Here is a 23,720-nt window from a genome sequence, read left to right as displayed (position 1 = left end):
TCGATGCAGGTAGAATGCTTGTTGCCTGAATTGTAATGAAAGGGACAGAGTGATTGAAGAGTAAGGACATCTCAATTCTTTCTTTATGACCAGAGTTCCTCTGCTACAGAAACAAAGGGCCTGCTGTGAGCTGCCAGCGGCTGCAGCACCCGCTGCTGCTCCCGGGGCAAACTGCAGCGGAGTGGCTGCACCAACCTGTACGGGATTTTACATGCATTTGGAGGCGAGTGAAAATTAAAGCGCAAATCAGCTAGTCCTGGTGAGACTACACGATTGCAGCCAGAAGTTTACAAGATTACTGAAACAGTTCATCAGAAGCAGCATGTTAAAAAGCTGTACAGAAAAAGTTTTCACTGGGGAAAGACACACCAGGGATGCTGGCACAGTTCTAAACAAAACGCGCTTCACAATTTCATTTGCATCTAAAGAAAAGGAAGTGAGAAAGAGTAGTTATAGTGGCAGAATCTAATAGGTGTCCCTAGGTAGGTATTTTGCATGCAGCATAAATCCCACAGATGGTGCTGTCCAGGAGGACGAAGCACTCTTCCTTCAAGCTGAATGGAAGCAGTGATTGCACACCTTCTTTGGGAATCATCTAGAAACAACAGAAGTTACCATCCAAAACAGGAGACTCACACCAAAGCACCCTGCTAAAAACAGAGGAGATGTGAAAGGAACTCGAGCTTCATGTCTGAAAAGAAAGAAAGCCTGTGATAGTTGTAGGGATGGGCATGGCCCTGCAAGGAAGCAAGGGAAAGCTCTGACAGAAACAGCCTGTCCAGAAGTTGACTTAGGAGCTCCGAGCAAGGAAGCAACCTATTTCTCATTTCTCTTATCTGAAAATGAATCCGGATATTGCCATTTTCCAAATCCTTCTCCCCTCTCTTCTTTTTTTTTTTTTTTATAAGAAAACAGGACTAATGCAAGCAGATCCTGCAATGCACAAAGCAACATCTCTCTCATTGCATCACTCATTTATCCTTTGAAGGCTTCCAAGACTCTGTTAAAATATTGGATTGTCAGCTGGACTAAATGGACTAAATTTCTCTAAAATCTTTTTTAAAGAAAGCCATTGATCAGAGCAGGGAGATGCAGCTGAGAGCATGGGATGCAGAACACAGCAGTTACTTCACAGCTCTCTACCAACTCCTTTTCTTTTGCCCAAGTCTTTGATATTTTCTTCCACTCACCTTCTTCTCAGCCTATAGAACAAAGGTGTCTCTTCAGGTTGCTTTTCTGTGTTGTGGTGGATTAGGAGAGAAAGCTGGGCATGCACGTTTGCGAGTATTGTGCAGCCCTTTGTGCTGTTAGTAAACATTTAACACCCCTGAAGTTTGTAGCTTCAGAACTAGCTACAAATGTTATTCATGTATTTAGTAAGTATTAAACAAATTCTTAAACTGCTACAATTTCCCTTAAAACATTACTACTTATGATCTCATGAATTTTCTGAATTTTACGTTAAAGAACACTTTTGTTCAGGAGAGGGTTCTCAGGATTATGCCATAGCTCCTAGGACAAATGGAACTCACTTCACATGCATTATTTGGAGTGACATATCCCACCAATCTTCCATGCCTCCAACAATATAAATAAAACACCCTGGAATAAGCTATCTATCAAGAAGTGAATTTTCTTCAGGGAATTGCTGTGAAGAGTAATGAATGGTGATAATTAACACTTGTCGAGAATTACACATAGCACCTGCTTGAAAAAACAGTGTTTAGGATTAATGCTGTGTAAGGATGCTATTTACTAACTGACCACATATGATTAAAAAAAGCCCTAAAATGAACAAAAAATGAAAATGGAAACATGAAAAAGGGTCTTAGGAATGGTATGAAAAGCAAAAAATTATAGAGGTGCCCACAGACAGGATCATGTGGCTGCCATTAAAACTAATCCAACTGTCCTTAAACCAGACATAGCTTTAAAAAAGTTCAGTGGCAAAAGCATGCAGACTCACTAAGCACCAGTGCTCCAGGCAGCCCGATGAAGAGCCCTGACTTTTCCTTTAACTCTTGCTTTTGATTACATGACTCATGCTTAGTTAGTGGTTTGTGAAAGCGTACTTACATTCTAAAAGAGCATGCTTTTCATTCCAAATCGTCCTTCTGCCTTTCAAGCACCATAACAAACCCATGTGCTGTGCAGCTATCCTAGCATAAAACAGTCTGTGTGTGTGGAAATACACTAGAGCAAACAAAATTGAATTAGCTATTAATTACATTGTGCTGCTTTCAAGAGACAATTAAAAGTTACACCTGTTAAATGTATCACAGGGCAAAAGATAGCAATTAAGAGAACTGTAAATAAAGAAACGATGAAACCTAGAGAATAGTCTGAATAGCACAGTATTACCCTTGTCCTATGGGAATCATTCCTCGTGTATTAAAATAATACTGTTTTTTTTTTAATAATACTGATTTTAATATCACATTCCTTTAAACTTTTTAGAGGCACATTTTGACCTAGCTGTGCTTTAGTAATACTTTTGTCTGTGTCAAGCCAGGCAGTACATCCTACAGATACGTTCATAACGGTATTCTAAAAATGTATCACAACTGTGTACCATGAGAGAGTATGTTCAAAAGGATTCCAGCTGTCTTCACAAAAGCATAAACTCGGTCAGTATTATAATTCCATTTCAGCATACCTATTAAAAAATCACAAACATTATGCTCACCTACTTTGTCTTTCCACATAACGCAAGACAAGTAGTTGTTTTAAACTACAGCATGACCTTTTAAAGGTGATTTTGATTTAAAATGAGTTCAAATGATGAATAATCATTTGCAGTGTTGATTAGGAAGCCAAGCTTTGAGGCTTGCCCAAAAGCAACTACTAAGATGTAAACACAAGGATCAAAACCATATATATGTGTCAGTCTTTCGGAATCACAAATTTGGATGCAACAAAGAATAAAGTTGAAATACATGCACATATAACTTGCATTCTTCATTGCCTTTAAAAAAAAAAAAAAAAGAAAAATTGTGCCCAATATTAATTCTTGAAGTTCTTCCAAGAGCACCATCTCTGTTTTATCCCTGAAACATACCACTGAGCTCAATGCCAGTGCCACACATCTGCAAACTACTAATGGCCACCACTGCATGTGCTTCCGAATTCTTTTCCATCTCAGTACAATATTATTAACCTTCACAATGACAAACCCATCCTATAAAAGCTCCCAGCGCAACACTGTCAGCTTACTTTTAACAAAAATAGGTGTGTACACAGTATACGGGCTTAGAAGGATGGTGGAAAATACGCTGCATTAATGTGCTACGCATGATTACTGAGAATCTGTGCTGAAAGTTACAACGCACACTGCGTTTGCATGCATAATTTATTTTCTTCTCAAAAATAGTTTTAAATCCTTCAGAATTATCCGCTTCACTCCAGTTCTCTTTTCTAACTAATTGTTAACTGGCAGCTAGCATTGGGTGACGAATTCACAGATGCATGCCAGAAATGGCTTCAATTCCTCTTTTTATGGCCACAGGCTATATTAAACGGTCCTGGTGCATTTTCCCAGAGCATCCAGCCTAATAAGAAGATGGGCTGGCTGGAAACGCGTGCCTAGTTACACGGACAATTCAGTTTTGATTTGCTTATACAATGGTCATGTTCCACCCTAAACTTTTCTTTTAACAGATTATTTTAAATAGAGCTTCCTCAAGGATAAAAGAGGCGGCTCTAGCTCAGAAAAACACTGCACAAACAGGACCATTAGGAGCAAAAATGACAGCTTTACCTGTCGGTATAGGCAAAATCAGTTAAGAGCTAAAAGATTCAGAATTTGTTTTAGTGCAAAATCTGCCGAGGAACACATGGTACCAATCCCAAATGTGGACTCACTGTTTCCCGAGAAGAAAAAGGTGAAAACCACCCAAGTAAATCTGTGATTTTTAGACAACTATCTTTAAACAATGTGCTACTCGGTATTACTATTCCACCAGTTTTGTGAAGAAATGGAAAAGAGGAGCATGGAAAGAATATGGCATAAAAACTATTTATAAACCGTAATGTGGTACGATTTCTTTTTATGGGTTTTAAGCTCAGCTTCATTTAGACTGAATTTTCCTCCCAGCTGGAACTGCTGAAGAGGTATCACTTAGAGACTCCACACTGCAAGAGAAATATCAGCACACACTTACATCAATACCACGCAGGAGAAAGGATCAGGAACAGTCCTACACCAAGAAGTCTGGAGGGAAAATTTAGCATACAATAGCATCTGAAGTAGACTCACAGATATGGAACCTGGCAGTGACAGATGTTTGAAAATGCCCCTGAAAGCAAGAATTACTGACCTATTTTTTCCTTCCAGAGTTAAAAGTTAGCTAATTCAAGTTTATAAAATCATCTCTCAGCTGGTAACTACATTACAAGTTTAATAACATCTAAATACATTCAACTTCCAGTATCTAGTGAATTTTGTCTTAAACTAGTTTGATTGTATTATATAATGAGGACGTTTATATATAAGTCTAGAAATTGGCACACACAAAATGTTATGTGAGCTGCGAAATTAGTTCTGATATTTTTTTTGAATAAAAATTGGCGTTATTTGCCATATTTGCAAAAGAAAAAAAATAAATTGAACACATACTTTGTCAGTACCGTTAATAGCTTAAATATCCCTTTAATAAAAAAAACAGTAGCAGCAAACTGAAGAACAGAATTTTCCAATTCATGCACTCTGTGTACAGGCCTCTCTTGTTATTATGTCCAAGCAGAGACAATTCAATGAGTTTGCTTTTTAATGCATGTATTCCCCCTCTAAGATTTTCCAAGTATATTTTATCCCATTACCTCATAAAACTTACCACTTATATACATTAAAAAACAGAGGGCTTGTTTATAAATTGATTTTAGGTCTTGCAAAAAGTATTACAAATCTTTTCAGGTCCAAGTATCTGATAAATCTATGCAGCCAAAAAAGGAATACGTGTATCTACATAAGCTTTGCTTCCATGAAACCTCAAAACAAAACAAAACAAAAAAACGATACAATTTCTGTAGGTAAATTACTAAGTACTTCATATTCACTTCGTTTTTAATTTTACCTTACATCTGCACATCAGATGTAGATGTCTTTAATACTAGCATTGAGACATCCCATGTGCACGCATGCCTTAACAACACTCACTGGGCAAATGATGTTGTGGATTGCTAAATCCCAGGCAAAAGACAGCATTTTTGAGAGAATCTAGAAATGTTTTTGGAAAGGACTCTATCAGGGAATACAGAAATCAAGTCTATAGATCAAGTTCAAGTCCAGCTTCTATCACTAATATTAAATTAACTATTAAACCTTTTCCCTTCTGCTCAAAATTGAGCTTTGAAGCTAAACATGAATCTCACAGGGTTTGAAGAGGTATCACATCACACAAGCGCCCCAGCTTGGCAGATAAACACACTGCGTGACATACTGGACTCCAACTAACTGACATTATGCCTGGGAAGGCCACGTAGGAAGAAATGGAAGCAGTGGGTGCTACCTGTTTTATTTGCATAGTATGCCAGTGGCAGTTATTTTTACATGGCCACTGGAATTAATTTGGCTTGAAAAGGCACACAGAATGTTTACTGAACACCCTTCTTCCCAACACGTCTCTTATGTTTGCTGCAAGAGCAAACTGAGCATAATTTGTCCTCATATTTTTAATGAAAGATAGATAAAGAATGACATGACAAAAATGGAGTTATTGGCTGCAAAACAATCTTCCAGTAAGAAAAACAAACAAACAGAAAGGACAGCTTTCAATAGAGTAAAGAAAAACACTCCCTATTTCAGCAGCAGTTGCTACATCTTATTTATAGCTATTCTATACAGTGAAATAAAGAGATTGGAAATTACTCAGTTACAGTACTGTAATACACTACATACAATGCATAAAAATAAAATCTCAGCGGTCATTTTCTACAAAAGAAGAGACTACACGCAAATATCTGCATTATTTTTGATGCACAATTTATGAAAACAATCATTAGTCAAAAAACTCCATAAGAAATCAGATAAAGTAGATTAAAAAAAAAAAAAAATTCAGCTCATGTTCTAACCAAAGTGCTCACAGGGGAAGAGCTTTGCTACATTCCCCTCCCCACCCCCCCCAAAGGTTATTTGTAAAACAAAGCAAAATAAAAAGTGATGAAAAAATGGTTACATTCAAAAAGCTATATTTTATTGTTATGGCAACTGATGTGCTAAAAATAAAGAAATAAAGTTGTTATGGCAACTAGAATTTTAAAGGCAGTCAAAAGTAGAATAATCAAACATTCTCTTGGCTTAAAATGTAACGTCTATGACTCAATTTTCAGAACGAGCTTCAGAGACAAGTAGTGTTCCTTTTTTTGACTCTGCTTGGGAGACCACAATTAGCGCAGGTTTCAGATTGCTCTGCAGAGCACAAGGCAGGATGTGAAGGCAAACAGAAAATTGGGCTTTCTGAGTCCCCACACCTTGTGCTCCCTTCTTAATGCCCTGGCAGCCTTAGTGAGCCCTGCATCACACAGCAGCTCATTACCACCATAAACTGCGACTGGACACTATGTCAGCACAGCCATCAGAGAACAATATATAACTGAAAGTTACTCGATGGTTTTAAATCAAGCATTGAAAAGTTCAGGAACACCAGAAGTCCTCTGTCTGAGCAAGCAGAGTTCTGCCTCTTTATATAGATGGGATTATAGACATGGCTATAATTACAAGATAGTACTATACTTAAATTTCTCATACTTGGTTGACCATCTTTACAGGGCTCTTAGCTTACACAAGGGCTTCGACAGTGCAGCAAAGGCACAGAGAACTCACTCTCCGACAGCCAGCTCTTGACAGATGCCAAAATTGCCACTTCAATTAAAAAGTTAATAGAACCTTGCACTGTGAAACTTTCCAAGGCTCATAGCCAGATAAGCCTTAATTAATATTAAGCAAAGTATTTAACTGATGTTTCAGAGACTTACGATTTTGAAGAGTAACTTATAATGGAAATCCTTCCACTGGAACCACGCACGTAGCATTTGCTTGCGTTCTCCATGAGGGCTAACATTTTAGCAGGGTACATGCCTTGCACTTGGTCTTCCCTGCTGTTCACCAAGGTTCCTAGTAGCATTACTCAACTCTTCTCTGACCCACATGAAAGCCTTGGCTCTGTCCACCAGAGCTTTCAATGTGCACAGGGTGCATGGCCAAGAATTCAGGTTTGGGCTAAAAGAATCAGATCAAATCCTGCACAGAAATCAAGAGCTGCACCTCGTAAATCAAGCAATGCATAAGGAAGTGCAGCAAGGGTAACAAATTTTTGTGCAGTTTTGCTTCCCCAACCTCCATATTAATCCACAAGATTAGGTGCACAGGAAACTCATTCCCTCTTAGGCATCCCACGAAGCTACAAGTATTTCTAAAGTGCAAATAACAATGCAGGAAAATACGTTAATTGCAGAAGCTCTTGACTTTGTCACAGATTCACCAAAGGAAACTCCACGTACTAGAGTCGCTATACATAAATTTTCATCAGCAAAGATAAACCTTAGACATAAGAATATCAAAGTTTAAATAAAAATTTCAGAAAGTGTTCTCTGTAATGCCTAGGCGCAAGGAGTCAGGCTGCATATTCTCAAGGCTTGCTGCTGACTCAACCAGTTACTGAAGACAGAAAACATGCTGTTCTGAGCTTTCTATGAAATTAGTTTCCTCATTGTATAATTTTCTAAAATTAATCAACTGCATGTTTGCCTGAAGTGCAAGTCTTTCAGTTCAAAGAAAATGTGCAGCAGTCCAAATATCATGCCACTTAACTGACAGCTACATTAATCCATCCGGAGGGCACATTTCTTTTTATATCAGATATAGCCATTCTGCACCGAACATATATATAAGCATCCCAAAAGAATATTTATTCTAATATGTGCAGGCCCATTTTATCCCTAACGCATGTTTTTATATTTGTAATTTTCCATAAAAGAAGAATTTGAGAGCAAGTGATTTTCATAGAAAGGCGAAGGAAATGCTGCAAGGTGTGACAACAGAGACCAAAAGCAGTTTCTGAAATTACAGTTATGAGTGTTTTTTTTTTTTGTTTTGTTTTGTTTTTTTTAAAAAAGGCAGCATCATTCCAAAAGGTGCCACTAATTCCTTTGCCATACAGGTAACAAGAAGTATAGCTCAAGTGCAATTTTCTATTAACCCACAGCTATCTGAAGGCTGCCAGGAGACAGCCCCCTGCTCCTTCTGCCCTGCCCCAGCTGCATGCTCCCATCTCAGCCCATACACCACAGCTACCCGCAGAGGCAGCCTCACTGCCCTGACAGGGAAATGTGGGGAAGGAAGTTTTCTAAATAAAAATCTACAAGCGACCATGATGCAGCAGCCTTGTAACTGAAGTAGAAGAAACCTCTTCTGGCAAGCTGACAGCCTGGATAAGGCATAGTCTGAAACTGCACCCCCAAATGAGATGCTTTAGTTTTAGATTCAGACTGTATGTATTGTACTACCTGGTCAGAAAAAGGTTGTATTTTGACACAGGATCACTTCTGAGACCAGCTGGCCACACAAACATGGCTTTATCAAATATGGTATCTGATTAAAAGTGATACAGCTCCATATCACTAATATTCAATTGTCAGCTCGAAAAACATCTGATGAAAATTCACAACCAGAAAAAAATTCTTAGCTGCCAAAATATTTGTGTATGTTCACAGAAACCTACATAAAAGATTACTAGGAAGAGTAAATGCACTAGCAGACAGCAATTGTCTCCTTTTAGTTAGTTTACCTCAGCAGCTGTGAATTTGGTACTGATAGGGAAATTACTCTTAATTGGTATGAGTATACTCATCACTACAAAGGGAAAATGTTTATGGGATACAGGCAGTAAATAAGATCTATAGGTCTCTCATTGCCTTCCAAGTGATTGCTGTGAAATGTAGTTAATACTAGCTCATCCCCTTAGAAGAATATCACAGAAAAAGAAAAAATGAGTAGTGATAAAATCCCAAAGTACAATATAAAGAAGTCATACATAAGTTAGGCTTGAAATAGGTATCTGCATTCTCCCCTATATTAAATTCCAGTTGGAATTTAAATGTTGTGTTCATCACGTACGTATGCTTTAATTTTTCTACATGTGCATGTCAAACCTTTTTTTGGTTGCTGTTGTTGTTACAATTTTAATGTTTGTGAACTGTCCACCGCTGTAGTAAAACATGCTTTACTAAAGCATTGACCACCACTTTTAGCCTTGATAACAAAGGTATTTTAAGAGACTTCAAACAACTGTGGTTCTTTAAGAGAAATAGGGGCTACAAAGATAGGGAAGGGCCTAGAGGGGAAGACGTATGAGGAGTGGCTGAGGTCACTTGGCCTGTTCAGCCTGGAGAAGAGGAGGCTGAGAGGAGACCTCATCACGGCCTACAGCTTCCTCATGAGGGGAAGCAGGCACCGATCTCTTCTCTTTAGTGACTGGCAATAGGACCCGAGGGAAAGGTGTCAATCTGTGACAGGGAAGGGTCAGGCTGGACATCAGGAAAAGGTTCTTCACTGAGAGAGTGGCTGTGCACTGGAACAGGCTCCCCAGGGACACAGTCACAGCACCAAGCCTGTTGAAGTTTAAGCAGCGTTTGGACTGTGCTCTTAGTAATATGGTCTGATTTTCTTGGGTAGACCTGCGTGGTGCCAGGAGTTGTATTCGATGATTCTTACAGGTCCCTTCCAACTCGGGATATTCTATGATGCTATGAAATAAAAAGCTAGACATGAAGAATACTTCGGGATCCTTTGATTCTTAGTGTTCTTTTCTGAGCATCCAGGGCTCTCTAACTCCCATCACATCAAACACTGACACATTGAAACCAGCAATTAGGTAGTCAGCTCTCTTAAAAAGGATTTAGAAACAATAGCTTTCATCAAGCAGGCACAGGAAATACCGCTTATTTTATGAACTGTATTTTGCACCCTTTTCTACGTGAGGAAGTTCAGGACCTCAGATTGGGCTGGTACTCTTATTCCTAAGAATTTAAACAACCTTTCAAAGTCATACAACAGAACTTACAGCTTGAATTCAGGCAAAAACCATTCAAACACAATTCAGATTTTCAAGAAAATCCTTTTTAGATGGAATCACTGCACTGGGATCCACTGTGGCAGTTCTGCATGCAGCTGACACACAAATGGCCTTCCAATTCACATGTCAGATTCAGGCTGTCCCAGATTTCTCCCAAAGACTAATGCCACTATTAATTTATACATGCAATAACAGAAATTAGTCAGCCTTATAAACAAGGCATTTAAAATACAATTACTGTGTTTTTCAGTGCAGTCTTCCAACTCCTAGACTGCAGATCCTATATGTATCGCTGAACTCCTCTCAAACTAACTGCTCCGTTACAGTAACATACGCAAAATGATGCTTCGTCTCCTCCAGTCACCGTCAGATAACTCCAGCCCTTGAGTAATGCAGCCTCCTGAACTCCAGATATCCAACCTTTGTTTGAGAGCAAGGCATGGTTAAGAAGTTGGCATACAAAGAATTTCAAATGAAAGGTGATACCCTGAGGAGGCTGACTTAAAAAGAAAAAAAAATATGTATATTGTCAGGAATTGCAGTGCTCTTGCAATTGTCCACACACAACTATTTGATATGGTGTAGGGCACTGTTCAGATTAAGCAGAAAGATGCAGGCACAGGATACATATGCATTGCAGGAAGACAACACGCTGCAGAGAACTTCAGAAAGGAGCAGCACAGAACACTGACACCTCTACCGAATTCTGCTGTGGCTGCTCTCTCAGCATCAACATCATTACTGCTACAGGAAAACTGAACACCTCTTAACAAACCAGTATGCAAGTTAACCCAGGATATCTAGTAGCATTTTATCTACAGAGGGGCATCAGGGATTTTAGGAACAAGCTCTGAGGCGCAAAGAATTTACCAGAACTACCAGCTCTTATTGCTCGCTACATTGTAAAGATACAGCAAGACACTGAGACATCCCTGCTTCATCTTGCCCAACAAAATGCTATTATCAGCATATATATACTATACATATATTGCATATATGCTATACACACAGTTGATGAGAATATCAATTTAAGTATCAATTCTTCCAGTAACCATCATTTAAACCCACTCAGGCCATAATACTGTTACTATCATTCTATTTTAAGTGATGAACAACTGCGCTCCCCTACTTCTGCAGATAACAGATTAAAGTCACAGAGACCACAGCAGAACATGGTCTCCAAGAGGACAAATGCAAATCTCATTTGCACTCTACCCTTCAGAACAAATGTGTTAATTTATAGCATTTTAGAGCTAGTAGGTCGTACAGTGTCCCAAGAGCCCGGAATTGCATTGTGTCGTTTTAATGCTATCATAAGTGGTTATGTACAAAAAAATTGCAAGAGAATTCTTTATGTTTTATACCTCAAATATCATGCATAAAGGTTAAAATTATTATTAAATAAAAATTATTAACGGATGCTATTCCTTTTTTTCCTGAAAAGAGCTGTCATTAAACATAAGAATTTCTTTTAACATGAAGAGTGAACACAAGATTTTCATTTTGCGCACACAAAAATTGAAAGATTTTCTCCAGATGAGCTATAAATGAATCAAAACTTGACAAATTAAATTCACCTTAGGGACACTTTATTCCTGAATTTGTAACAGAAGTATTAACATTTACTATGAAACTAGGTACCTTGGTACATTCGTAATAAACTAAACCTTTTATCTGAAGTCTGAATTTAAATGAAGCTATTTAAAGAATTAAAACTTCTGTCAACCTCTGCTCTTCAGAGGCAATACTTCCTTATTAATTTCTGTAAGTATTTTCAGTTCATCTCTAATTTATTATTCCACAACATGCAGCACCACTAAAATAATTCAAACTAGCAGAAAACCAACCACAAGGAATAACAGCTCAGCTTATACCAAAAATGAGGCGTCCTATCAATCCAACCAGCATATGGTCTTATCCTTCTCTACAAAACACATAAAATTAACAAAATGTCAAGAATCTACATGCCACAAAATGAACAATGTAAGTTTAACAAAATTGGTAAGTAAAAGTTATCCTAGCCCTCCCCTTTTTCAGGGAAGGTAGGGGTAAGTAAAGCTTGTGAATCTGCCTATACATATTGAATAAATTGAATTTAAAACAAACATGAAACTGGAAATGTTACATACACATCTCTCAGTGATCCGTTCCTCTACAGTTATTTTACTTCATATCTAAGCATCTAATTAAAAAAGCAATAAAACAAGTAGTATTCATTCTGGTCAAATAAAAAATGTTTTTCTTAATACCTGATCCTCATAACGCTTATTTTTAAATAACTGAGAAGCAAATAACTATACCATTCTTGATACCTAATCTCTTTAGAAGTGAAGCAAAACCTTTTCTAGTTAGCATAAAAAAAAATAAGATAAAAAATGCTAGAACAACAAAAATATTACAGCTTGGCATTTTCCAAAGTATTACCATTGAAATTTCCCACTGATTGTTAAAAAGACAACATGGAGACGGGCATGCTGTGTCTGTAGTATCTGTAACCACATGCAGAGCTCAGAGGATACTGGATGCTCCCCACTGAACAGGGCAGAAAACGCAGATTAGAATTACAGAAGTATTAAGGTTGGAAAAGACCTCCAAGATCATCAACCATCACCCCACCACCAATGTTACCCCCTAAACCATGTCCCTAAGCACCATGTCCAACCTCTCCTTCAATACTCCCAGGCTGTTATTGCTTTTAAAACCTTTGCTTTTAATACTAGGAACAGTCAAAAAACAGCTGGCATCTAAAACACTCATTACATAAATTACAGTGGCAAACTTACCAACAGGTCAATAGCCACGGCCCCTATCAGCGTGGACAAGCTTCTCAGAAGTCTGTCATCTCTGTCATCCACACCAGCCCTGGAGCTGGCCTTTCACTGGATACCCTTTGGCATGCTTTACACACTCAGCACATTTTAATTACTCTTGTGAAAGTTTTTCAAATGTACTATGAAAAGTACAAGCAAGAGCTGTTCTACTTCATTATTTCCAAAGTAATACAGAACACTGTCACTGTAAAACATTACTTCAGGTTTCATGGCTGCTGGCTTGTGTCTCTTCTGCTCCCGATTACACTCAAACTATTTTTGTTCCGCTCTTTTTCCAGACACCATTACCTTTTCCTCTTGCATCTACCCAGAACAAAGTAGCTGTTCCACAGCATATGCAAACCATACTTACACTATCACTTGTCTATGCAGCTCTCAAGAGCAGCCTTTATAATACCCTAAAAGTGAGTTATGAAATTACTTTTTCGTAATTGAATGTTAGCAAGGCTGAACAGGCAGCAATGAGGCCTAAAGGCCTTTAGTGTAAACACCAGAAATTTACTTTGTCCTCTCAGCTCTGATGCAATGCACATTCTTTTTGTTGCCTTTTTATCAGGGGCTGTGTCCTGTACGCATTTCTGATCCTTCGGTTCTGTTTTGAAATCTCCATCACTGCACAAAACTGCCTCATCATAACTAGTTACCCGGGAGGACAACTCCAACTCACATGCTTTGTCAAGATCTTGGTGTGCTCGTATGTTTTCATCAGTCTCCAGGCAATCATTTATAGTGTTTGTAGACAAAGTAGCTACCTCCTTCATGCATTTGAGAAATGGTACCGTTTCTTTGTTGCTACCAACAGTAAGGCCCTAGCATCTGCAGCCTTAACACTAAACGCTTCCTGGATTTTAAGTGCCAAATGAAGATATCAGACTGTGGAAACAGGCTACGGCATTTTTCATCAGGAATTTTATGTTCTTCCTATTCTAATGGACACGTATTTGAATCAGGGTCACACACAGCATAGATATGTACTCTTTTTTTTTTTTTAAACCACTTGTAGAACACTCTTGATTTACAAAAGTCGGTGATTCAAAGAAAATAATTTTTAAGACCTCCATGTTTTAAAGCTTGTCCGCCTACTCTTGGGCTGCATTGTCTTTCATTATTATTTACTGCTTTAGAGAATTTGGAGATGCGTTAAGGAAGGCTGCAGTATAAGTGCAAATTGATTGGACTAAATATAATATAGTGAATAAGCTGCATTTAATAACACATCAAAAAATGCTTAAGCAGTCATTTATTATTATTATTATTATTTATTTATTTATTTATTTATTTTTACAAATGCATTAAGTTGTTGCACTTTGCGCAGAAGCATAAGCTCGCCCATTTTCACTGAGGACAAAGATACAGAATTCTAAACACAAATATTTGCCACAAAAATACTCTAATGTTTCAGTCCATTAACCAACCTGCTGTGGCAGCTGGTGAACAGTCATCTTTTTAATTAGCCTCCCTTACTGATTAATTAGTCTCAGAACACTGAACAGTGGAACCCTGCACGATGCCATTGGGACAAAAGATATTCCCCTTCCTACTGCTAACCTAATAACCTTTGGTATAGCTGCAAATAACAAGCTTGATTAATTTTCTACTCCAAGCAAAACAGTCTTCCTAAATAAGTAATCCTCTCAAACCATGGCTAAACTGTTTCACACAAATAAAAAAGCAGTGACATCACAGCACCAGTTTCCAAGTCAACTACATTTACATGGACAGAATGGTTCATTTGTAATCTCCTCCACATTCTATTTCTACCTATGCTAACAAGCAAGCACTAAAAGAAAATAAAGCAAATATTACATATGAAACAAAGAAGCAAATACCCTTTTTACTTTGGAACAGTGTCAGTAATTTCAAAGTGTTAAAGGGAAACATTTCTGTATTGAGTTTACATGAAAGTTCATCTTCAATCCTTTGAGATCTTTTTGGAGACAGATGCACCAAGAAAAACAGTTTAATGAAGTTAATTCAATGGCTATGCTTAAGCAGATGATGAAACTTCAACAACACTACTTGCTAATTTTACCTATCCCATTTTTAACTTTTAATTTTGGACAAGAGATTACCATTACACTTCTGGGATAAGATGCTGACACCCGTTCTTCAGACGTCCCACAGCCCTACTACAATGAAAACACTTGTGTTCTGAGAAGGTGCTTAGAACAATGAAACTGGGCTTATTCAAATGTTTTTCTCTACTGTAACTCTTAGAGATTTGTAACAGAAGTCTTAAGATCGATCTGAAAGAAGCACGAATGGCAGCATCTGCTTGCAAAAGCACCAGAAGAAACAATAGAGACAGGGCTAGGAGAAGGGCAAGCGCTGACACACGAGTGCAGAAGAGACAGCAGCCCAAGTGGCAGACGAGAAGCGTCCTGCCACACCTTGAGCAGAAGACTGCACGCTGCTCAGGCCCCACGAGAGATGCCCAGCCAGCTGGAGAGGGCAGCAAAGCCACCACGCACCAGCCCTGCCACCAGGACAGGCCGCAAGCCTCCAACGCACCCTCAAGGAGGAAGCGGAGGCGAGGGGCAGCGACGTGACTGATCCAGAGGCTGAAGAAAGCAAGCTTTGTGGGAAAGGACTGTGCCGTAAGAAATGCCCCGCTCTTAAAGAGGGCAAAAAACTTGTTAAAAATAAAAGTTTGTTGAGAATAACCAAGATAAACCCAGGAGATGTAGGGAGCACTTCACAGCCAGCATCCCTTGTCCTCCACGCATCACACAGCTGACCCTGGCCAATGCAGCCAGGCGCACACACCTCAGGGCTTCTGAGTACATGGGTACGAGAAATTTAGTATAAGCAATATGTAAAGTGCAATTTCATTCTTGAATGCAGACTGCTTCTATTTGCCATAAGTTACTGTTCTTTCCAGCAAACAAGTGTTAATCTTTAATTTTGTACCTGGACCTGCAGAACTTAATTTGAAAGGTATACAGACGTATGAAATCATACCGTTGTTTTGGTTTGGTTTGGGTTCTGGTTTTTATTTTTTATTTATTCACTCCTTTAAAATGAGAGGATGTGTCTTGTAGGAGTCAGAAATTCCAGTACTGGTCAGAAAAGAAATAATAAACTATGTATATTAGCTCTAAATCAGCTAGATGCCCTAACAAACTTCCATATAGCTGGTCCTTACTGCAAGAGAATTTTACTTCAGTGTGATTAGTACTGATTTAAAATAACCACATTACTGACATAAATTATTTTCATGATTCGACAATATATAATCCCCAAATCAAAACATCTCATATTTGCTTTGAGATTTGGGAAAATTCTCCAGATTTTCACTCTACTGTAGAATGACTTGGTATGTTATTGGCCCAGACAGAAACCAACATTACACAGTCAGCACACAAAGCTATTTTTTGGCCAGCTCTTCTCAAGCTTGACCTTTTAATTAGTTATTATCTCTAACTGTTCTGGGCACATGCTCATATTGCCAAAGGTAATTATGACAACAAACAATCTTATTTTTGGTTCTCTTGAAAGTCATTTGGAAGGACAGACATATAGTCTTTCTTTAAGCCTTTTGACTCAAAATCATCAGCCATTTCAAAAATTGGCATTCGCATTCATACGTCAACTTTCGTTGCTCTTGAGTAACGCATTACTACCAAAGCCTAGTTCATCTGAAACCAGGCTTCTTGCTCTGATTCTAGTGAGGGAAAAGAAAAATGAGAATTGAAGAGAGATTTTGTTTTCTTAATCCAGAGAATCGGCAGCATTTCAAACTTCTCTGCATATGCTGTTAAATTAACTTTATACATACTGCTCGTTTCTTAGTGGAAATCAGATTGTAAATGGAAGATCTCTTACTGAGGAATTATACTATTAACCAAATCATAAATCTTGGCTCAGAAGGATCCATCCCAAAGTTTTCAAACTACAGAACGTGAGTGGCTGTTTTCTTTTTCCGTTTTCTTTATTTTACATAAGCAACTCCATATAGCCCTGACACGTGTTGCTTTCTAAACTTAAGAAAAAGGACCTGAAAGAAGGTAGTTTCAACAGTAACAGTGCTAAGGAATAGGAACCCAGTAACCCATAACACTGAAAAGGTGAATAGAAGCCTTGCCCTACAAACTCAACAGGGAAAACACATGCAAGAAGGAAAACATCTAAAATACAAAAGCAAAACATTATTAATGGGCAGCATAAATGTAAGAAATAAAACATCTGTTCCATTTCAAATGTAACAAGTGCACTTTAGTAAGTTGCTTTATTACCACCATCAAGTGGCAACAGATTTCTAGTAATTTAGCATCAACAATGCCTGACACCCATTCTGACAGGGACAGAGCCTTCAACTGTAATGAGGCAGACAAACTGTGGCTTGCTGGTGGTTAGTTTATGGGCGTTCAAAATATATCTCATCATTGGAGCAGTCCACCTAAGCATCTTGAGAGGGACCACAAAGGTGAACGTGAAACACTGCCAAGGTAAGCAGGAGAAAAAACTCCCTCAACAAAGTGACCCTCACTTGTGCATCTGTTCTTCTATCTGCCTTCATCTAACAAATGGGCCTGACATGCTTTTACAAAAGCTCTATATACCAGCATTACCCCTTCATTATCATCACATATATTACCCCTTCATTATCATCACATAAGCAGTGCTGTCACACTGTTTTGCCTTCGTTTTTCCCCTTAAGAGAGAGAAGTACATATTTCTCTCTTCTAACGTATGTTTTCTTTTCCCCTCTCTGTGCTGTACCACATGCAGCAGGGTCAAAAGCCTATGGCATGCATACCAGAAAGGTAACTAAGGAAGATTCTGTCATACAGTGCAGATTTACATATATGCCAGAAGGGAAACAGCTGCCAAATCACAACTCCTACTCTCTAAAATTGTATGCAAGGCCTGCTATTGTGCTCCAGTAAAGATTTCTAAGAGGCCCAGAGAAATCACCAAGCTGGAACTCAGCAGGAGATGTAAGAAATGTTTCTGTGAGCAGAAGTATTTCTGTATCCCTGCCCTCCTAGAACTCCAAACTCAGCCAGAAATGGGGAACGTATCAGCGTGTGAAGACCCTGGTATGAGAATGGAAACTCAGTTCACTAGGACGTTCTTGACTGTCAGCCTCCAGTGCACAAGATGAACATGGGACGTGCCTCTTGGAGATGGTATGGCACTCATTTTTCTTACAGGACGGAGATTTTGTTTTCCTTTGTGCTGAAGTGAAACACTAAAACAAATCCCAAATTAATCACTCTTACACAACACACTGAAAAAAGCAGTTTTCTAACAGAAAAACTCTGCAGTAGATTTCAGAGCTCTGCACAGTGATGAATATATATATATAATATATATATATACACGCACACACGCATGCTGTAACATGCACACCAGATTTGTCAAGTGATGTGAATAATAGTTAGCCAATCTAACATATCACTTCTGCACAAACTGCATGCAATTGGCATAAAACAACAAATGTCTATATCACAATCTCTGAAGTAAATTTAAATGTTGAGACTCTGCTATCATTCAGTTCATCACAAGGGACACATTTTCAGCCTGCCAACAACACTGTTTTCCTCCACTAGTAAGCAGTTTTACCAGAACTTAACCAGCAACACTGGAGTAGTTTTAAAGTTCCTTTAAAGTCCCAGCATTTAACATAGTTCTCTCTGATCCCCAGAAACTGAAGTCACAAATTAGGCATCATATGTTCAATACTGGTAATTCCAGCTACTGGGTTTAACATTCAACTCGTGACAGTGAAATGACAGTTTTCAAGATTTGTTCCTCAAGTTAGGCCTCTAAAATTTACTTTAGAAAAAAAATTTACATCTCATATAAACAAAGATGCTTTTAAAGTCAAGCCTCACTCAACAAAACTGTCCAGTATTCCTTACCTTACTAGTAACAGCTAATGTGCTAATGACCACAGTACTCTATACCCTTTCACTACGAATGACACAATTTAGCTGTGTTATTTTGATCACCAGGCCAAAAACAAACAAACAAAAAACCCTGCACCTGTATAAATGTACTTTCTTACAAATCTCCAGGCACAGAGATTTTTCCACCAGGGCGTTCAGAGAGGGCTCTGCTGGAAGAGCTGTTACAAAGAGCTAGAAAATTGAGCAGCATGGGACACGGCATCAAACTTCCAAGGCAAGCCAGCTGTAGCAGGGAGCTGTCAAAGGAAGAGCCATACAAGGAGGGAAGCAGGCAGTGGGTTCAGGTTCAGCTGTTGATCCTGCTTCTTATATCTCAGTGCACTCGATCCTCAGGACTGCCCAGTGCAGAACCCTGCCATCTCTTACCGCCTTGGGCCGTCTTACAGAAATGTGCTCAAGGATGCCCACGCTTACAGAATACTGAATGGTCAAGACACGTGCAAAAACATCAGAAGTGAGCCTAATTAATACAGAGACAATATAGCAGAATGACCAAAATACAAGGAGACAATGAATCTGCCCAGACTCATGAGTAAACCGAAAGAATCAAAATTAAAGCTATGCATTTGATGGGAAGAATAGTTAATTATGGAAAAAATAAAGTACACATTTGTATATTGGGATGGTAGCATACAATGAAGAAAAAAATCAGTTCTGCTTTTTCATACAGAAGTGAACAATGAATACTCAATAAATCTGTTTAACATGCATCTCATTATTGATACACTTAAGATCTACTACTACACTATTACAAAAATTTTAGTCGGATTCAGAGAATATATATATGCCTATTTATTTATAAAGAGCCTAATTCACATTATAAGCACACCAAAATGAAACAGACAAGTGTTTCCAACACACCTAACGTTAGCTATTCCTCAAAACATACCTTATTTTTGCTTTGGTATAGTATTTCTCTTGTTCATTTCTTTTCATGAATCCTTTAATCTAATGTATGCCAAATGGTGTAGGCACCAGCAATTACATACAGTCAGACAATCCAAGAAAGTTGGATTTCAGAATAAAAGTGTTTTACTTTAGAAGAAAACTGAGTTTGCACAAATGCTTCAGAATAGAATTTAATTTTATAATCCATACCAGTGTATTTTTTTTTTTTATATTAAATACTATATGCAATATCGTCTTCCAACATAACGTCACTGAAATATTTCTGCCATGAAAAGGACAAACGTAGCAAGGTATTTTTAAGGCATGAGGCCCTAGCTTCAAGATCAGGATTGTATTTTAGAAGTTTTCCACTCCCTCCTCCGCTGTGCAACAAACATCTTCCCCACTTTTGGAAAGCAAGGGCAAAATAACGGAGGTGGTTTTGATGCAACATGCAGCTGACAGATGTCCTGTGAATGGTTCCTAAGGAAAATATAACCTAGCTACCACGTCAAAAAGAAAGGTTTACACTATCAAAATACCTTTATTAGTAAAGGAAAAAGAAGCCATGATGACAAATCTCACTCCGGGGACACTCTTAAACTTTAGTAAGAAAGCTGGTAGATCAGATTAGGAGGGCAAGCATCAAAAAGATGTCACAACATTATGAAACAAAGTGTTTACTGTACCCCAGAACTTGCGCATGGACAGATGGTCCCTTCTCCAGCTAACAAATCCAACACTTTCTTTGAGCAACATGTAGAGAGTATCTTCATCTGTTTGTGTCATTATGACCATTTTTGATACCACTTTTTTCCTCAGAGTGCGTAAGCACCCTGCCTTGCAAGAATCTTAGGACTACAGTGAGGGTACTTCCTGAAACTGAACAGAGTTTTTGCTAGTACAGTGGTTCTCAATCTTTAAATCACAGCTATAAGCACTTTGGAACAGGCTACAGACAAGTTGAAGTGGTTATTAACTGCACTGGCAGCATTAGCATACAGAACAGGAGATTCCTGACAGGATTCTCTTCTCAAGCTGCCTGTACAGCAAGGAGAGTAGCTCCTGCTAAGTAAAATACCTCTAAATTTCTTTTATAAATAAACAACAAAATAAAAACCCCACAAGCTTGCTTTCTTATTTGTTACTAAAGCAAAACCAAAATGAAACAGTAAACTGAAGTATGCAGTGAACAGAAATTGCTGAAAAAAACATGAAGTTAAAAAACACCACCACCAAACAACAAGCTGATGTGCTTATTATCATCACAGCAAGTGCATAGAAAGCTAAATGTCAAGTATTACTACAGATATAGGTCAGCAATTTCCATTGTTAATGCCATTCAGCAGGTACCCATGGCAGGAGGTAAAGTCACCTAATCACAACTTCAGTTGCTTCAAACAAGTCAAACTGTTTCACTCTTCTGCTGCTTTGCCACTGAAAAAAAATTGCTGCCAGTGTAATTCATTTTAACTGAGTAAAATGCCAAAAAAAAAAAAAAAAAAAAAAAACAAGAAAAAAAGTCACTTACCATTGTGATGAGAATTCTGTATTTGTCCAGCATCGCCTGGTTGTCATGGCATCCTGCCAGCAACTGCCAAACCTCTGCCCTCAGCGCTTCGGGAACACCTCTTTTCACCAGTGCAGATAATCCATTAGGTCTCACGACAAGGTTATTGTGCCTAAGAAACAGACAATCATTCATCTATTACTCTACAGAAACAGATATCAAGATACAAATATGAGAAGTTTTCCAACTTTCCAATGTTACTCCGAAAATTAAGAGTCATCAACTGACAAATAAATAATTCTTGTACTGCTCATACTAAACTAGTATTCTTCAGATGGGAAGAAAAATTGCTGCAAGGATTTACAATAACCACCAGCAGCAGAACATAGCGATTTCCAAAATTAATCCTGGGAGGATTAGAGATATTAATTAGAACAATAAACAATTGCAGAAATTGATCTAAACTGGCTAATAAAGAACAATTTGAATTGAAAGAGAGGACTATGCTATCTGTGAAAACAGTTCGATCTAAATATTTCTTCAATGTATATGTTTAGCATAGGTTAAAAAAATGAAAGGAAAAATAATCCGTACAGGGGAAAAAAATTTGGAAAACAACTAAAAGGTGATTTTAAGAGTACTAATGCAAAGGTTCAAGTTGAAGTTTTTACACTTAATGCCAAGAGGATATTGCAAGCCCCACAAAGCAGTAGCCCTTGCACACAGCTTTGCAAAATCCCAGCTCTCCAAACACACCTGCTAGTGGGCTGTGCTGGCATTTTACTACCTGCTTGTACACACCAAACAACGCTGGAGCACACTTCCAGGCTGACTCCCCAGCAGCACATAATTTGTCCTACAAAAAGCAGGTGTATACAGCCACCAGAAGGCTGTAATCAGACCCGTTGGATACTGAAGATCACGTATTTTCCAAACATAAACTAGTTACTGAGCCCATACCTTTAGGAGATAATTACTGCACACGATATTGCTGAGCTTTCAGTCACAGATATTTAAAAAGTCTTTTTGAAATAATGGTGTTTACTGACGTAGATTAAACCTGGCTTTGACTGGTTATGGCAATTTTCATAACAATGCAGCAGGAAGAATGCATGCATTGGCTCTATCTTGTCTAATGTAGGAAATGCTGACAACAATTTGCTTCGTTATTGTTTTGACCATTGTTATGTTTCTCATTTTTACTGGTAGGAGAACAGTGAGAATGGCAGTTTAGCCAAATTCTACCAAGCTGCCACTGAATTACATAAACTACATAACCCATAATTTGACCCTCAATTTTCTGTAAATGTTTAGAGTACTCATTCTTTGAAACAGGTCATTAGTATGTGAACAGTTTACCACTATAGTTTAAATTTAAAATGTGCTCTAAATAATTTCCTTTTTCCCATGCTCAGAGGACGATATCCATGACATACTCGTCCCAAATCACTGGGAAATGGGGGTGGAGGGAGAAACTTGTTCTATAATGCCCTTACTCTGTTCAGCACAGTAACTATCTGTATTTGTAAGCGTGTAGTGCAACACAAATCATTTCAAAGTTTATTATTTACTCAGCCTAACTGAAGGCCATTACGTAGCCCCTCTTCTCTTTTTCAGTATGTTTTGTAGCACGTCACGTTAGTACTCTTGTGATGGGAAAAAGATAGAAACAAAAAACAATGTCCCATCCACAGGACTATTAAGAGAACAAGACACTCTAAACAGTTACAAAGTGATGGAATTTAGGAATAAATAAATAAAAGACACTAGAAACTTAAAACACAAGTTGTGCAAATAAGAACCATTCACAAGACACTGCATATTAAATTAATTTGGTCATATGCATTACATATGAAATACAGAAGGCATTCTCTAAGGACTCAACAAGTAGGTAACACAAAATCAACACCTAAAAAGGTACATTCCCATATAAATGTTACAGAGCTTTTTCAGTGACACTAAGAAACAATACAAATAGCTTATGGCAACAACTAACAGAGATGCTCCTTCCATGTTACACCACCATCCTTACTCCTAACCATATTTGGAACTAAGAATGAAGCATTCTACAGCACACAATATTTTAATGTATTTGCAAAGCTTTACAGTAGAGGCAATGTTTTTGCAATGCTAGTGCCTGCTGTAGAGCAGAACTAGCTTTAAAAAGCAACCTCTCTGTTTCTGAATATCTGTCTGGGAAAGAGTCTGATCATTAATAACCCTCACTCTCGTGTTCTGCAATATTGAACAAATATACTTTTTTTCCCTCCCTGGTATAGAGGCCCAGGCACATTACATTGCTAGAGATTTTCTGGCCAGACTGTAACAGAAAAGAGCTTTAAATAAAAGCCTGCCTTACACCCAGTCTTATCCTTTAGCATGTGGGTCATTCATGGATGCTGACATGTTTAATTTGTAACAAAGTGCTATAATTTTCTTGCGTAAAGTTCAAATGCATCATTTTAAAAGGTCAAAGAGCAAGGACATAGAACAGCAATGCTAACTA

At 38.2% G+C, this 23,720-nt stretch overlaps 1 protein-coding gene across 8 annotated transcripts in view; it reads right to left on the bottom strand.

Moving 5' to 3' along the window:
- RABGAP1L (RAB GTPase activating protein 1 like) overlaps positions 1-23,720 on the bottom strand; it is a gene marked incomplete at its 5' end in the record, with an annotated part of 248,705 nt that overhangs the window by 158,052 nt on the left and 66,933 nt on the right. For 7 of the 8 annotated variants that reach the window (XM_084290877.1, XM_084290880.1, XM_084290878.1 and 4 more), the window contains one exon: positions 21,236-21,386. In XM_084290877.1, the coding sequence (XP_084147003.1) occupies positions 21,236-21,386 (151 nt within the window). Of the gene's footprint in view, positions 1-20,393; positions 20,507-21,235; positions 21,387-23,720 lie in introns of those variants that run through there. The other variant, XM_084290883.1, reaches the window with a different exon arrangement.

The sequence above is a fragment of the Netta rufina genome, assembly GCF_964035555.1.
Source record: "Netta rufina genome assembly, chromosome: 8".
In the NCBI taxonomy this organism is placed as follows: domain Eukaryota; kingdom Metazoa; phylum Chordata; class Aves; order Anseriformes; family Anatidae; genus Netta; species Netta rufina.
Note: the sequence above shows the minus strand (reverse complement) of the source record. Positions and strands in the feature narration are given on the sequence as shown.